Genomic DNA, 14,566 nt, shown 5'->3' with positions numbered 1-14,566 from the left:
TCCACTCTGGGGCTTCCCTGCGAGGTGGCGGTGACCTTCCTCCCCGGGGGCCACGCGGATCTGTGCTCTTGGGACTCTGCTCCCCCCACTCCGTGGGAGAAACTGGGTAAACACGGGGCTGGGCGGGAAGGGGACTCCGGACAGCACTCCCTGAGGACTTGTACTGAGCCAGTGCCTCTCGGAGGCTGGAGGCACGTGCGGGGGTCGGACACCAGGACCAGCGTCCCTTCTTGTGCTCTGACTGCTGCCTGCGTTCTTGGGGGTAGGGCGGGAATGGCCGAGGATGTCAAGGCAGTAAGAGGGAGCCCTGCGCCAGCCACAGGGACCACCAAGGGTGCCAGGTCACCGCTGGCCGCCTTCAGTGAGGCTCCCCACGCACTGTCTCGTGGGCCCCCGTGTCCAGGCTGCTCTGGCACAGCCGGGAGGAAGGGGGGATGGGGGCCCTGGGCTGGCCATGATCCTGTCGTCCAGGAGGTCACCCCGTGAGCGTGAGCCCCTCTCCATGAGCGGGTTAGTGGGGTGCCCTTGGAGGAATCAGTGGTCCCAAGAGAGAGGGGGGCCCAGCGGGAGTCTGGGATGGCGGCCACGTACGGGGACCGCATCGCGGGGAGCCTAGCCCCTCAGCCAGCCCGTGCAAGGCCGCTCGGCGTGGGCGGCTGCAGGACTCGTGCCTAGTGTGCGTTTGATGGTGGCGAGAGTCGGCGCCTGGCCGACGCGGGGCCGGGTGACGACGTTCCTCCTCCCACCCCCCACCACTCCTGGCAGCAATCGCGTGACGGGCGTGTACGAGCTCAGCCTGTGCCGCGTGGCCGACACGGGCAGCCCAGGTAAGCGTCTGCCCTGAGCTCTCTGGTCGGGGGTGGGGAGGGGGCACCGTTGGAGGTGAGCCACGCTGCCATTTGGGGGGCCCTCGCCTGGAGACTCGAGTGCTCACCTCGTGCCCCCCGGAGTTGCTGGGGGGCTGGAGGGCAGTGAGGGGGGAGAGGAAGGGAGAGGAGGAGCAGCCGAGACCCCGCGGGACACCTGGCTCTGGGGGCCTGGGGCGGGGGTCCCGCCTCCCTCGGTGGATAAGCCTGCAGCTAGGGCTGCGTCTGACGGCGTCCGCTCCAGGGATGCAGCGGCGGCGCCGGCGGGTGCTGGACACGTCCGTGGCCTACGTCCGGGGCGAGGAGAACCTGGCGGGCTGGAGGCCGCGGAGCGACAGCCTCATCCTGGACCACCAGTGGGAGCTGGAGAAGCTGAGCCTCCTGCAGGAGGTGAGAGGCTGGGCCACCAGGTCCCCCCACAGGATGGGCACGCGGCCCCCGGCCGCCCACGGCAGGGCTTAGGGCCGCACAACAGCCGCCGGCTCAGGACGGGAGGTTCACGCGTGACCCAAGCGCAGACGGTCGGACATGTAGGCGAGACGAGAAAGAAAGTGGGAGGGAAGCTGGTGGGCGGGGCGAGGCGCTTCTGTCGCTCGGGCCAGGACGGCCAGTGTCCAGCAGCTGTGCTGACGGCTGGCCCAGGGCGCGGGGGGAAGTGGGCATCGGGGGCCACGTCCTCCACCCGCTGGGCCCTTGCCAAGGCCGTGGCTGCGGCGCGCACGGCCCCCAGGAAAGCGGCTGTGGGAACACTGTCCGTCCCGTCGGCTCACGGCAGGCGCACGGGCAGGTCTGTTGGCGCCGCGTTGCACGCCACAGCCCGGCAGGGCGGCCGGCCCTGACCAGGCCTGGGGCTCAGAGCAGCCACCTGCCCTCGCCGCCCTGGCCGGGACAGAGGCAAAACCGCACTCACGCCCCTCTGTGCAGGTGGAGAAGACCAGGCACTACCTGCTGCTGCGAGAGAAGCTGGAGACGGCCCAGCGGCCTGGTCCTGAGGCCCTGTCCCCCATCCCCAGCGAGGACCCCGAGGCCAGCAGCTCACCCACCACCCCGCTCACGGCTGCGGGCCGGCCGTCATCCCTGGAGGCCCCCAACCAGAGGCAGCGGGAGCTGGCCGTCAAGGTGGGCGTCGGCGCTCAGCCCTTCCTGGCGCCAGTGACCTGTCATGGCCACCAGGACCTGGGAGAACGAGTCTGTAGGGTCACCTTGACCCCGCCCCACCCTACCCACGTGGGAACCCAGGGACCTCTTATAGCCTACTACCCCAGGAGAGACCTGCGCTCTCTCTCTCTCTCTCTCTTGCATACCTATGCTGATGGGGAGCTCACCACCTACACCAGAGCTGGCCCTTTCTGCTGCTGGGTGGGCCACGGGGAAGGCCTCCTGCACTTCAGGGGATGCTGGCCCCACACCCCCCCTCGCCCAGGCCCCAGGCCTGCCCCGGGGGGCTTCCTCAGACGGCCGCATCCCCTGGGAGAGGTGAGGGTGCTTCCCACCTTGACCTGGGGTGCCTGGCCCCTCGGCCAGTCTCCCGTGTCCTGGGCCTGTGTCCGTGGCAGAGCCGGGTCCCGGGATGCCCCTGACGAGGCATTTGCTCTCTGGCAGTGCTTACGGCTCCTCACCCACTCCTTCAACAGAGAGTACAGCCACAGCCACGTCTGCATCAGCGCCAGCGAGAGCAAGGTGGGCGTGGAGGGCCGTCCCGGGGGCTCTTGTGGCCCAGAGAAGGAGATAAGGGTTTCCTTAGGAACATTCCTCTCCCAGCCTACGGGAATGCCTCCGAGCTGAGGGGCTGGCTTCCCGGGGCCTGAGGCTGGGATCCGTACAGGGCAGGGAGCGGGGGGAGGCCCCCGCCGGGCCCAGGGGTGTCCACTCGGTGTCCTCCCTGGCTCCCCCTCTTCCCAGGCCCAGCCCTATGCAGCCTGGCCCTTACCCAGCTGCCTCTGTCCTGGGCTGCTCAAGCCCCCTCTCCTCGGCTTCCTTCCCTTACCTGGGGCCCACCCTGGTCTTGCAGCCTTATACCCGCGCCCAAGGCTGGGACGGCTCCCGTGCTGCCCTCCGCTGAGCTGGAGGCTGGCCCTGCCCCCGCGTCAGGCTCCAGGCTCCCTCCCGGTGCCCTGGCCCATCACCAGCCCCCCCTCAGCCTGCTAGATGGCCCTGCCCGGCCTCTGTGCTCTGCACTGGCCTCTCCGTCTGCCCAAATCTCCTCTTGCTGCGGCTGCCAGGCTGCACACACCCTGAAGTCGGGGCTCAGAGGCGACTCCTTCCCCGACCCCCACCCGGTGGTCCTTGCTCAGTCTTTGGAGCTCTACAACCTCGAGGACCTCCTTCGGCAAAAGGCAGAGCCTGAAGCCCTGGGCGGGGTGGGCCAGGGTCCAGTGGGGGCTGGGAGACGGTGGGGAGGCTGAGAAGAGAGCCCAGCCCGCAGCTGGGGCGGGGTTGCCCTAAACAGAAGGTACAACGCAGGCAAAGGCACCCGGCAGGGATGTATGTCCCCACCCCAGAGGGCCCTGAGGCTCTCCCTGAAGAACCGCCTCTCCTCGCAGCTCTCTGAGATGTCTGTCACCCTGCTGCGGGACCCGTCCATGTCCCCTCTGGGGGCGGCCACGCTCACGCCCTCCTCTACCTGCCCCTCCCTGGCCGAGGGCCGTTGCGGAGCTGCTGACCTGAGGTAAGAGAGCTCCAGGCTCCCGGCCAAGCTTCCACCTCCAGGAGCTGACAACGGCCGGCCCGTGACTCGAGGGGCTGGGTGTCTGGGGACAGCCACATACACACACACACACACACACACACACACACACACACACACACACGAGGGCAGGGCCGGGGGAGGGGTCTGCCCTGCCCGGCTGACGTGGCCCTGGCTAAGGTCATTTTCTGCTAAAGCCTAGATTTAGCATAGAGTCGTGAATAAAACCAGGAACGGGTCACGACACTAAACAAAAAGCCCTGTCCAGCGGCTGCACTCATAAAATAGTCAGTGGGAAAAGCGGTGACAAAGCAGAACCTAGAGGACACCTAAGCCTGCCTGCCATCTGCTGAGCCGTGTTAGACGCAGGGGACACGCTGCTGAGAGCGCCCGCGTCTGCTCCATCAGGTCTTAGAACACCTCAGGCTTTCCAGATTTTCTTCTTGAAAGAAAACGCCATCACGCCCTCTTCTGGGCGCCACCCTGAGTCGGGCCTCCTCGGCCGCCGGGTCCGTCGCCTGGGCCTGGTGGCCGCAGCGGACCGGCAGCTCCCTCCCCACACACGGTCCCTGAGAAAGTCGCATCAGCTTCTGTGCAACTCGGGGGACGAGAGACGCGGAAGCCACTTTCACGGGGGGTGGGGGGGACGTGCCACGGGAGAAGGCGCCCCGTGGGCGTGGACCCTGCCCGCCACGCAGCGCGGCGCAGCGCGGCACAGCGGCAGGCCGGCCGCAGGTCTGGGCCGGCGTGGGGGGCAGGCCCAGGCAGGCGCCCCCGGCGGTTCTGAGGGGGTAACGCCGGCCGTCGGGGAAGCCGAGCCGGAGAGGCACCTCCTGGCCGGAGTGCAGCGGCTTCCCTCTGCTTTCCCAGGACCCCACAGCCCTGCTCCCGGCCGGCCAGCCCAGAGCCGGAGCCCCTGCTGGAGGTGGATTCCAAGAAGCCCCCCTCCCCTGCCCGGGCAACGGAGGCCGACAAGGAGCCCCAGCGCCAGCTGGTTCCCGACATCCAGGAGATCCGGGTCAGGTGCGTGAGGGCCCTTCTAAAGCTCCTGCAAGGACAGGTGGGCCGCCCCTGACCTGGAGTGGAGACAGCTCTGTGCCGGGGGGGCGGGCAGGGCCCCTGACCTGGAGTGGAGACAGCTCTGTGCCGGGGGGGCGGGCAGGGCCTCTGACCCAGGCCAGGGGACAGCTCTGTGCCGGGGGGGCGGGCAGGGCCCCTGACCCAGGCCAGGGGACAGCTCTGTGCCGGGGGGGCGGGCAGGGCCCCTGACCTGGAGTGGAGACAGCTCTGTGCCGGGGGGGCAGGCAGGGCCCCTGACCCGGGACAGGGGAGGAAATGAGCAGACACAAAGGGCCGGAGGGTGGACCAGCGCCAGAGCCCGGGCCAGTGCCGGCGGGGGCTGGGCACCTGGCGGGCAGCCGCAGAAGGACGGTTCTGGTGCGTCCCCGTCCCCAGCCCGATCGTCTCCAAGAAGGGCTACCTGCACTTCCTGGAGCCGCACACGGCCGGCTGGGCCAGGCGCTTCGTGGTGGTGCGGCGGCCCTACGCCTACATGTACAACAGCGACAAGGACGCCGTGGAGAGGTTCGTGCTCAACCTGTCCACAGCCCAGGTCGAGTACAGCGAGGACCAGCAGGCGATGCTCAAGGTGCGACGCGGCCGCCGGCGCCGGGCCGGCTGGGCTGGGAGGGCGGGAGCCGGGCCCGGCCCTCGTCTGCGGGGTGGGCCCCGCGTCCGCTCACTGCCCGCCGGCAGCCGGGCCCGGCCGTCCCGGGCGGGGACACCGGGGCAGCGTCACTGTCCCTCTGCCTCTCGTGTCCCGGGGTCACTCGGCCCGCCCGTGGGCTTGCAGCTCTGGTGACGGCAGCGGTGACGGGTGGGCAAGCGTGAATCCTCTCCCATTTGGTGGCTAACGACACAGGCCCCTCCTCGTCGGGACGCCCGCGGGGGGTGCCACGGAGCCCTGTAGGGCCGGCGGGGCAGTGGGCCCGGGAGTCCGGCCCCCCGTGCCTGGCTTTGCCCCTGGACCCGAGCATCCCTGAGTCCTGGCTGGTGGCCACGGGGCCCGCTGGGCACTGGGTCCCTGCGGTGGGGAAAGGGGAGGGGTGAGCTCAGCCTGCCACCCTCGCCCGCCACGTCGAGGGCTCGGGCCTGAGAGAAGATGCCAGGATTAACGGGCCCCAGAGGATACATCTGGGCCAGCAGCTGAGCCAGGGTCCCCGGGGGAGGGACCTTGGCCTCCGAGGGGTTGACTCATCCCACGGGCACACAGAGCGGTGACAAGGCAGCCTCGGGCGTGGCCACGGGGATGACGAGAAGACACCGGTGTCCTGACTACAGAGGCTTCCGGATGGGAGCCGCCGCCTGCGGGGTCAGGACGGGCTGTACACGCGGCAGCGCTGCCCCCTCCCAGGGGTCTTCTCTTCTGCTTCCTCATCCTTGACGCCCCCCCGGGCGGGGAGGGGCCTCCCCCACACACACAGCTGGGCCCCGGTGGAGCGGCGACTGCCCCTAGCTGACCGCGGCAGGCCTGGCGCCCCTCACGGCAGCCTCCCTCCACAGACCCCCAACACGTTCGCCGTGTGCACGGAGCACCGGGGCATCCTGCTGCAGGCCAACAGCGACAAGGACATGCACGACTGGCTGTACGCGTTCAACCCCCTCCTGGCGGGGACCATACGGTGCGTCCTGCCGGCGGCGGGTGGGGGGAAGGTCTTGAGGACGTGAATTCTCGCTTCCGGGTCGTCGCTCCTCGCCGAGTGTGCAAATCCCCAAGATTTTCGGAAGCGACACTCAACCGGGGCGGGCCTCAATGTCGGGGACATACCGCAGCCAGGCTTGGGGACAGCCGGGCCCCCGGAGGTCGGAGCCTCACCCCTAGTCAGTGTCTTACAAAGGAAGCCGGGGTGGGGGCGGGGGCGGGACTGGGAGGAGGGCTGCTCCCCCCGAGTCACAGGGACAGGAGACAGAGGTTTCGTCCCTCGGGCGATCGGGGAACCAGAGACACGAAGGCCGGCATCCTGGCGCCCTGACCGCCACTCCTCTCCCGCCCGCGGCAGGTCCAAGCTCTCCAGGAGGAGGTCTGCCCAGATGAGGGTCTGAGCCAAGCCCTCCCGGACAGCCAGCAGGCCCGGCCCCGCTCCCCCACCCTCGTCACCGTCCGTCGTGTCATCCGCCACCCAGCCCTGATCCCAGCAGACAGCCGACGCGCCCCCTCCTCCTGGGGGTGCCCGCGCTGGGCCCCGAAAGCCCGCCTCTGGCCGGGGACCTGCCGCGCGGCCTGTTGCGCTCCCAGCAGAGGCTGCGTTTGCTGTCCTTCCTTCGTTCAGAGCGCGCCCCGGGTGGGAAGAGCTGGAGACGCCGGGGAGGCCGGAGGACAGGAGCCACGGGGCGTCGCTGCCGTTCTAATATTTTTTTTAAGCATAGACAGACTATAATTAACATACATCAGTTAGGGACACTGAAGCAGTCCACTCGGAACTTAACTGTAAGACTGTGTTTTATTTATAAGTGAGCATCTCTAAGGCCCTCGCGTAGACCTGCAGGGCTCAGGTGGACCCACCCCGCTTGCTCCCCAGCGCACCTCCCGAGCTTCTTAGGGACACTCAAGGCGAGGCAGCCGCCTGGGAAGACCACAGTGAGGTGGCGTCTGGACAGGCCGGGCACCTCCTGCCTGGCACCGCGGGACACCTGCCCGGCCGGAGCTGAGGCCCCTGCCCAGCGGCGTGCGGCGCAGGCCCCGGTCCCAGGGCGCGCGCGTGCGTGTCTGGGGGGTCTGATGCCCGAAGTCCGGGCGGCGCAGAAGGGGGGTGCACTCCTCCTCGCGGGAGGGAGGGCTCGCGTCTCACCTGGACAACAGCCACCTGAGGGGCTGCTGTCCAGGTGACGCCGGCAGCCCGTCCCTGGCAGTGTGTGGGAGGTGAGGCGGCAGGCGCGTGGCTGGCGGCCGTCCTGGTGGGAACCGAGTGGGAGAGCGGTCGGGGCCCCGCCGGCTGTGTCACGTGTCCAGGCCGGCTGGGTGCGGGGAGCTGTGTTCAGAGGTGGTCCAGGCAGCGAGCGGCTTCTGGTGCGGCATCTCCAGCCGCTGTGAGGCCCGGGGTGAGCTCCAGGTCGCTCCAGGGAAGAAATCGTGGCTTCCCCTCTTTGCCCCAAGAGAGGTGTTTCTGTTGAGTCCCAGTGAGAAAACTCCATGGGATCAGGTGAGGGCGGCCAGTGCTGGTGTCATCCGTCGTCAAGGGGGCTTCCTTCTGTATCCGAGGGTGTCACCCTTGTCTTGTTCTGCACCCTCGTGACAATATCCATTTCGTCCCCTTTGCAGACCCCATGCCTGAGGGTCGCCCGGGACCGGGCGGGAGCCACAGCCCCGGGCTGAGAGTCTGGCCGTGTGTCGTGCCCAGGCCGTAAACCCTTCAGAGAAACCATGGGCCTGGGCTCTTCAATGACCCGTTCCTACACTCAGAGGCACATTCAGCCTCTTTTTAGCTCGAGGGAAAACAGCAACCGCAGCACAAGACCCGTCCCTACCACGTCCTCCAAGAGGGGGTGACGGAGGGTTCACATTCCGGACTAAAGTCAAACACTGTCCGAACCCAGCAGGCCTGTGCTCCCCGCACAGGGCTTCCCTGGAGGCAGAGGCCAAGACGCAGAGAGCAGAGGGCACAGCGCGCTCCGGAGCAAAAGCACTGACGCTGGCCGTCGTGATGGCCTTGAGGGCAGGCAGGAGAGACGGGTGGGGTGAGTTGTTCTAAGATGGGTCAGTTCCGAGAGCCCCTCCTTCCTACGGGGAGATTGGAGGTGCAGGGCCAGGCCGCGGCCACTCAGGTCAGCCAGCCTGAGGCCGTGGCCTCCGGAGGGTCTGAGGCCCTCTCACCCCGGGCACAGGTGTCTGGGGCCAGCCAACCTGCAGAGCACCCGCTGAGTCGGGCAGGGGGCCCCTGGGAGGGTTTCTGGGAATTGCCTCAAATTCAGGGGCCTCCACGGCCATGGAGGCCTCCAGGGCTGCTTCATCTGGGCCTTGTGCCGTCTTGGCAGTGACCCGGAACCAGGTGTGGCCCACCTGGTGGCCCCTACCCGTCACCACTTCCTTCCTCTCGGGCCGGCTCCCACGCGAGGGCCTGGGTCCGAGAATTCCATCTGTGAGTCTGGAAAGCTGCTCTCTCGTGCCCGGTGCCATGTAAGCCAGAGACAAGTGGTTTGGGACTCAGTTGCCACATGTGTGACATGGGAGGCTGGTCTGGAGGCCCGTGAGGGTCCTCGGGTTGTGGGGTACAGACAGGAAAGTCAGGTCTGGCTGTGGCTGCTGTGTCCTGCGAGTGGAGAAGGGGAGAAAGATCCAGAAAGCCATCTCTCTTGGACGGTTTTTGTGTCAGTTCTTGCTGCCATTCAGGCTGCAGCCTCGTTGTGCTTGAGGCCGTGCTCGCCTGGAGAGGGCTCTCTGCCCCCCAGGGAGGGGTGGGCTCCTTCCGCTGTGGCCCTAGGGCGGAGCCCCAGGGAGGGAGATGCTGGGCTCCCGGCTGAGCGGCCCCGGCTCCAAAGGATCCTCCTGGTGCCCAGGGCCGCCTGTTGAGATGCTTGAGATGCTCGTAAGTTTCAAGGCCTCTCTGTTCTGAGTAATCATCGTCTCGCTCACCGACAATGCGCGCGCACACTCAACACGCGCGCACACCAGGGCGGCTGCAGTGATGTACGTGGTGTCCCGGCAATCCTAGCCCCCCCTCAACACCTCTGGGTTGGATGTCGCAAGGCACTCGGGGAGGGTCCCCAAATGTCGCCGATGCTGCAGGCACGGGCCGAGTGGCCACACTGGTCCTCCGTCAGCTCTCCTCAGCGCGGGGACCCCGCAGGCACCCTCCTGTATCCCTGGGGCTGGGCCACGCGTCCCCCCGGGAGAGACAACAGGCTGTGGCTTCTTCCCAGGTCCGTGCGTCCTGCGGCCAGCTGTCCCCCGAGTTCCCCTGTGGCTTGTACATATGTGGTCGTGTGGCACACCCCAGCCCCTGCACTGTAACTGCCATCCTGATGTAATGACTCTAGTTCCCTGATGTCCGAAACCCGAGTGTTAGGCTCTAGGCTCCTGTACCGTGTGTGTGCACTTACGGCTCTGTCCAGTTAAGAAATAAACGTGGCTCTTTATGCAACACCAGACCCGCGGGTCTCCACTTGGCTTTATTTGTGTGTTAGGTCTGTTTGCTGGGGCCTTAAATAGCCACAGGGCCAGCTGTCCAGCACTGTCTGGAGACAGCACGCATCTCTCAGTGCTGAGGTGGGGAGGGGAGAGAGCCTCGAGGGGTGGGAGTTACAAGACAGACGGTGTTTATCGTGGTCGCATCCACCTGCTTCCCTCAGTACCTGGCTGCACCTGTCTGAACAGCTCCCGATGCCCTCGGGTATGCCACACCTGTACTGCCAGCCTTATGCCCAGGCAACCCCAAGTCATTTTACGTGGTCAGCGTTACCTCATACCAAAACCAGACAGAGACATTCCATGAAAATAAAACTACAGACCAATATCTTTCATCAACCCAGAAACAAATATCCTCAATTACATTTTACTCAATTGAATCTAGTAGTACGTAAAAAGGTTAATACCTCATGACCAAGTTGGGTTTATCCTGGGAATGCAAGTTTGGTTCAAGAACTAATCAATGTAATTCACTATATGAAACTAATGAAAGAAAAATCATGTTAACCTCTCTATAGATGCAGAAAAAGCAATTGACGAAAATCCAAAATCCATTGCTAATCAAAACTTTAAATAGAAGAGAACTTCCTTAACCTGATAAAGTGTGTCTACAATAAATCTATAGCTGACACCATACTTAACAGCAAAAAAATTAATACTTAACCCTTAAGATTGGGAACGAGACACGGATGCTCTCTATCATCACCCCTATTCAACATGGTAATAGAGATCCTAACCGGTGCAGTGAGGCCAAATGAAGAAAGAAAAGGCACACAGATCAGAGTGGAAGAATGGCCTAATAGGTAGAAAATTTAAAAAGACTCCCTGACAGTCCAGTGGTTAAGACTCTGTGCTTCCATTGCAGGGGGCACGGTTCCATCCCTGGTTGGAGAACTGAGATCCCACATGCCACGCGGCCAAAAAAAAAAAAAAAATTTATTTAAAGAATATACCAAGGGCTTCCCTGGTGGCGCAGTGGTTGAGAGTCTGCCTGCCGATGCAGGGGACACGGGTTCGTGCCCCGTGAGCCATGGCCGCTGAGCCTGCGCTTCCGGAGCCTGTGCTCCGCAACGGGAGACGCCACAACGGTGAGAGGCCCGCGTACCGCCAAAAAAAAAAAAAAAAAAAAAAAAGAATATACCAAAAATCTGCTAGAATTAATATATGAGTTAAGCAAGGCTGCAGAATACAAGGTCAATATACAAACACTAATTTTATTTTATTTATTTTTTATTGAAGTATAATTGATTTACAGTGTTTCAGGTGTACACCAAAGTGATTCAGTTATATATATATATGTACACACACACACGTATATATATATTCTTTTTCAGATTCTTTTCCATTAAACATTATTACAAGGTATTGAATTGCAAACAGTAATTTTATTTCTGTATACTAGCGATAAACAGTTGAAACTTTGAGTTGAAAAAAGTACCATTTAAAATAACAGCAAAAATGTGAACTACGTCTGTATGAATCTAACAAAACATATGAAAAATCAGTATGCTGAAAACTACAAAACATTGATGAGCGAAATCAAAGACCTAAGTGAAATGAAGAGTTATACCGTATTCATAATTAGAAGATTCAATATTTGTTATCTCTCCAGATTTATCTATAAATTCAACATGATCTCAATCAAAATTCCTGTAGATATCAACCACCTGATTCTAAAAGCTATGTGAAAGGTAAAGGAACTAGAAGAGCTAAAACAACTTTGACACGGGAGAATAAAGTCAAAGGAGTCACACTACCCAAATTTGACTTACCATAAAGCTACAGTAATCAGGACAGTGTGGTGTTGGTAAAGGGACAGACACATAGATCCAGGCAACAAAAGAGAGAATCCAGAAATAGACACACACACAAATATAGCCAACTGATTTTTTTTTTTTTTAACGAAGGTGCAAAAGCAATCAATGGAGAAAGGATAGACTTTTCCACAAATAATGCTGGAACAATTGGACACTGATATGTTTTTTAAAATGAACATCAACCTAAACCTCACACCTTATACAAAAAGTAACTCAAAGTGTTATGTAAAATCTAAATATAAAATTTTTGGAAGAAAACATACAAGGAAATCTCCAGGAGACAAAGCTAGGCAAAGTGTTGTTGGACATGACACCAAAAGCTCTCTCCATGAAAGAAAAGAAATGCAAGATTGAACTTCATTACAATGAAAAAACTTTTGCTCTGTGAAAGAAAATGAAAAGACAAGCTACAGATAAGGAGAAGACATTCACAAATCATACATCTGGCACAGGACTTGTCTCCAGAATACAGTAAGAATTCTCGAACCTCAATGATAAGAAATAAAACAACCCAATTAAAAAATGCTAAATGATACCACTACACACATATTAAAAAGGCTAAAATTAAAACAAAACCTGACAATATCAAGGGTTGGTGAGGAAACAAAGCAACTGGAATTCTCCTCTATTATTTGTGAAAATGCAAAAGGTACAGCCACTCTGGACGTGAGTTTGGGAATTTCTTAGAAAGCTAAACATACACTTTCATATGGCTCAGCAGTCCTACTGCTGGGTATCTACCCTAGAGAAATGAAAAGCTATGCCCTAGAAAACTGATATTCATATGTTTACAGCAACTCTACTCATCGTTGCCCCACATGGGGCGATATGAAATAAAAATGAAAAGAAAAAGTCAGTGGCTTCCCTATATACCAGCAACAAACAGCTAGAATTTGAAATTTTAAAAACACCATTTACAGTAGCACCCAAAAAAGGAGAGAAATAAGTAAAAACAAAACAAAACAAAACAACAACAACAAAAAAAAAAACACAAGGTAGGTAAAAATCAAACAAAATATGTTCAGAATCTGTATGTAGAAAACAACAAAATTCTGATGAAAGAAATCAAAGATGTAAGTAAATAGAGAGACATTCTGTGTTCACTGATTGCAGGACTGACTACTGTAAAGATGTGAGTTTTTCTGGTTGGACCTACAGACTCAATGTACCCCAATCACAGTGCCAGGACACCAGATATTGAAAAATTGATTCCAAAGTTTGTATGTCAAGGCCAAAGACCCAGAAGAGCCAACACAGTACTGAAGAAGAACAAGGTTATAAAACTCACACTACCCGACTTCAAGATTTACTATCAGCTTTCAAAAATCAGGATGGTGTGGTGTTGGTAAAAGAGCAGATAAACAGATCAACGGAGCAGGGCAGAGAGCCCAGGAATAGACCCACCCAAGCAGAGTCAACTGATTTTGACAAGGGAGTGAAGGCAGTTCAAGGGCACGAGGACAGGCTTCAGGACAGACGGTGCTGGGGCAATGGAATGCCCCCAGGCAAAAAAAATGTGTTAAAGAATCTGGTCACAGATCTTACACTTCTCACAAAGTTAAGAAGTTGGGCCAAAATGGATCTTAGATCTAAATGTAAAATGCAAAACTGTAGAACTTCTAGAATTACGTATCCGAAGACAGTATTGAGATAATGGACCAGGACCTGGGAGGAAATATTTGTAAAACAATTATAGGACAAAGGACTTGTATCCAGAATATATGAAGAATTATTATAACCCAATGATGAAAAAGATATACAGCTCAGTAAAAAAAGAAGCAAAGGTATTTGAATGACCAATAAGTAGGCTCCTGACAATGTGTGTAATGTCACCTGTCATCAGGGAAATGCAACTTCCCGCCACCGAGAGAACTAAACACCAGGGAGAACAGGAAATGTGTGAAAGGCTTCACAGCACCGACTTTTATAGATACCATGCATCGCATACATTGCTCCTGGGAGCGTAAAACTATAACCACCCTGCAGAAAGTATTCTGTTTACAGAATTAAGCAGTCACCTGCCCTGTGGTCTAGAAAAATTCTTTAGGTATTTACTAAAAAAAAAAAAATTTTTACAAGGATTTATCTGAACGTGCTGACAGCAGCTTTATTTGTATTAGTGGGAAAAAAATGGAAGAAAACCTAAATGTTTGTGCATCACCAGGAAAAATGGATTAACAAGTTGTGGTTCATCCATGAAACAGAATTCCATTCGGCAATAAAAAGGAGCAAAACTCTGACACTGGAAACAAAATCAGTCCACCTCCCTGCTGGCCCCCAGGTGGAGATGCAGGAGTCTGGTTACATTTGATTGTCCCCAAGCCTGTGATGAAGTAAAGCAGGAAGCCAGACGCCTCTGATTAGGGGCAGGGCCGACTGGGAAGGGACGTGAGACTTTCTGGGAAAACGTTCCTATCTGGGTAAATGTGTGGGTTACCTGGGTTTGTGCATTTGTCACACAGGTGGAAGTTCACTATTAAGACTGGTGGGCTTCGCACCATTTAAGTTTTATCAAAAAACAAAAACTGGACTTCTCTGGTGGTGCAGTAGTTAAGACTCTGCCTGCCAATTCAGGGGACGTGGGTTCGAGTCCTAGCCCGGGAAGATCCCACATGCCGCAGAGCAACTAAGCCCGTGCGCCACAACTACTGAGCCCGTGAGCCACAACTACTGAGCCCACGTGCCACAACTACTGAAGCCCACGCGCCTAGGGCCCGTGCTCCACAACAAGAGAAGCCACCACGATGAGAAGCCCGCGCACCTCAATGAAGAGTAGCCCCCGCTTGCCACAACTAGAGAAAGCCTGTGTGCAGCAACGAAGACCCAATGCAGCCAAAACTAAAAATAAATAAATAAATATTTTTTTTAAAGAAATAAAAACTCAATTAACATTGATTATTCAGTGTGAATAACCGTCAAACTCCAGTCAGGAGGTCTTCGCAGTCATGTGGTTCTGTGTGCTCTGACCTGAGCAGACGTTGGACACCTGGAGACCAGGCCCCACCTGGTGGGAGTG

General features: G+C 58.5%; 1 protein-coding gene across 22 annotated transcripts in view; it reads left to right on the top strand.

Annotated features, from left to right (window-relative positions):
* KIF1A (kinesin family member 1A) overlaps positions 1-9,696 on the top strand; it is a 90,339-nt gene extending 80,643 nt beyond the window's left edge. For all 22 annotated transcript variants that reach the window (XM_067027340.1, XM_067027338.1, XM_067027337.1 and 19 more), the window contains 9 exons: positions 766-827; positions 1,111-1,256; positions 1,791-1,985; positions 2,469-2,546; positions 3,410-3,534; positions 4,423-4,575; positions 5,008-5,200; positions 6,115-6,233; positions 6,612-9,696. In XM_067027340.1, coding sequence (XP_066883441.1) covers positions 766-827; positions 1,111-1,256; positions 1,791-1,985; positions 2,469-2,546; positions 3,410-3,534; positions 4,423-4,575; positions 5,008-5,200; positions 6,115-6,233; positions 6,612-6,654 — 1,114 coding nt within the window. In that variant the 3' untranslated portion in view covers positions 6,655-9,696. The remainder of the gene's footprint in view (positions 1-765; positions 828-1,110; positions 1,257-1,790; positions 1,986-2,468; positions 2,547-3,409; positions 3,535-4,422; positions 4,576-5,007; positions 5,201-6,114; positions 6,234-6,611) is intronic.
* The last annotated feature ends 4,870 nt before the right edge of the window (positions 9,697-14,566 follow it).

Source organism: Kogia breviceps, chromosome 2, assembly GCF_026419965.1.
Source record: "Kogia breviceps isolate mKogBre1 chromosome 2, mKogBre1 haplotype 1, whole genome shotgun sequence".
NCBI classification, from domain to species: Eukaryota; Metazoa; Chordata; class Mammalia; order Artiodactyla; family Physeteridae; genus Kogia; species Kogia breviceps.
This window is presented reverse-complemented; position numbering and strand designations above follow the sequence as displayed.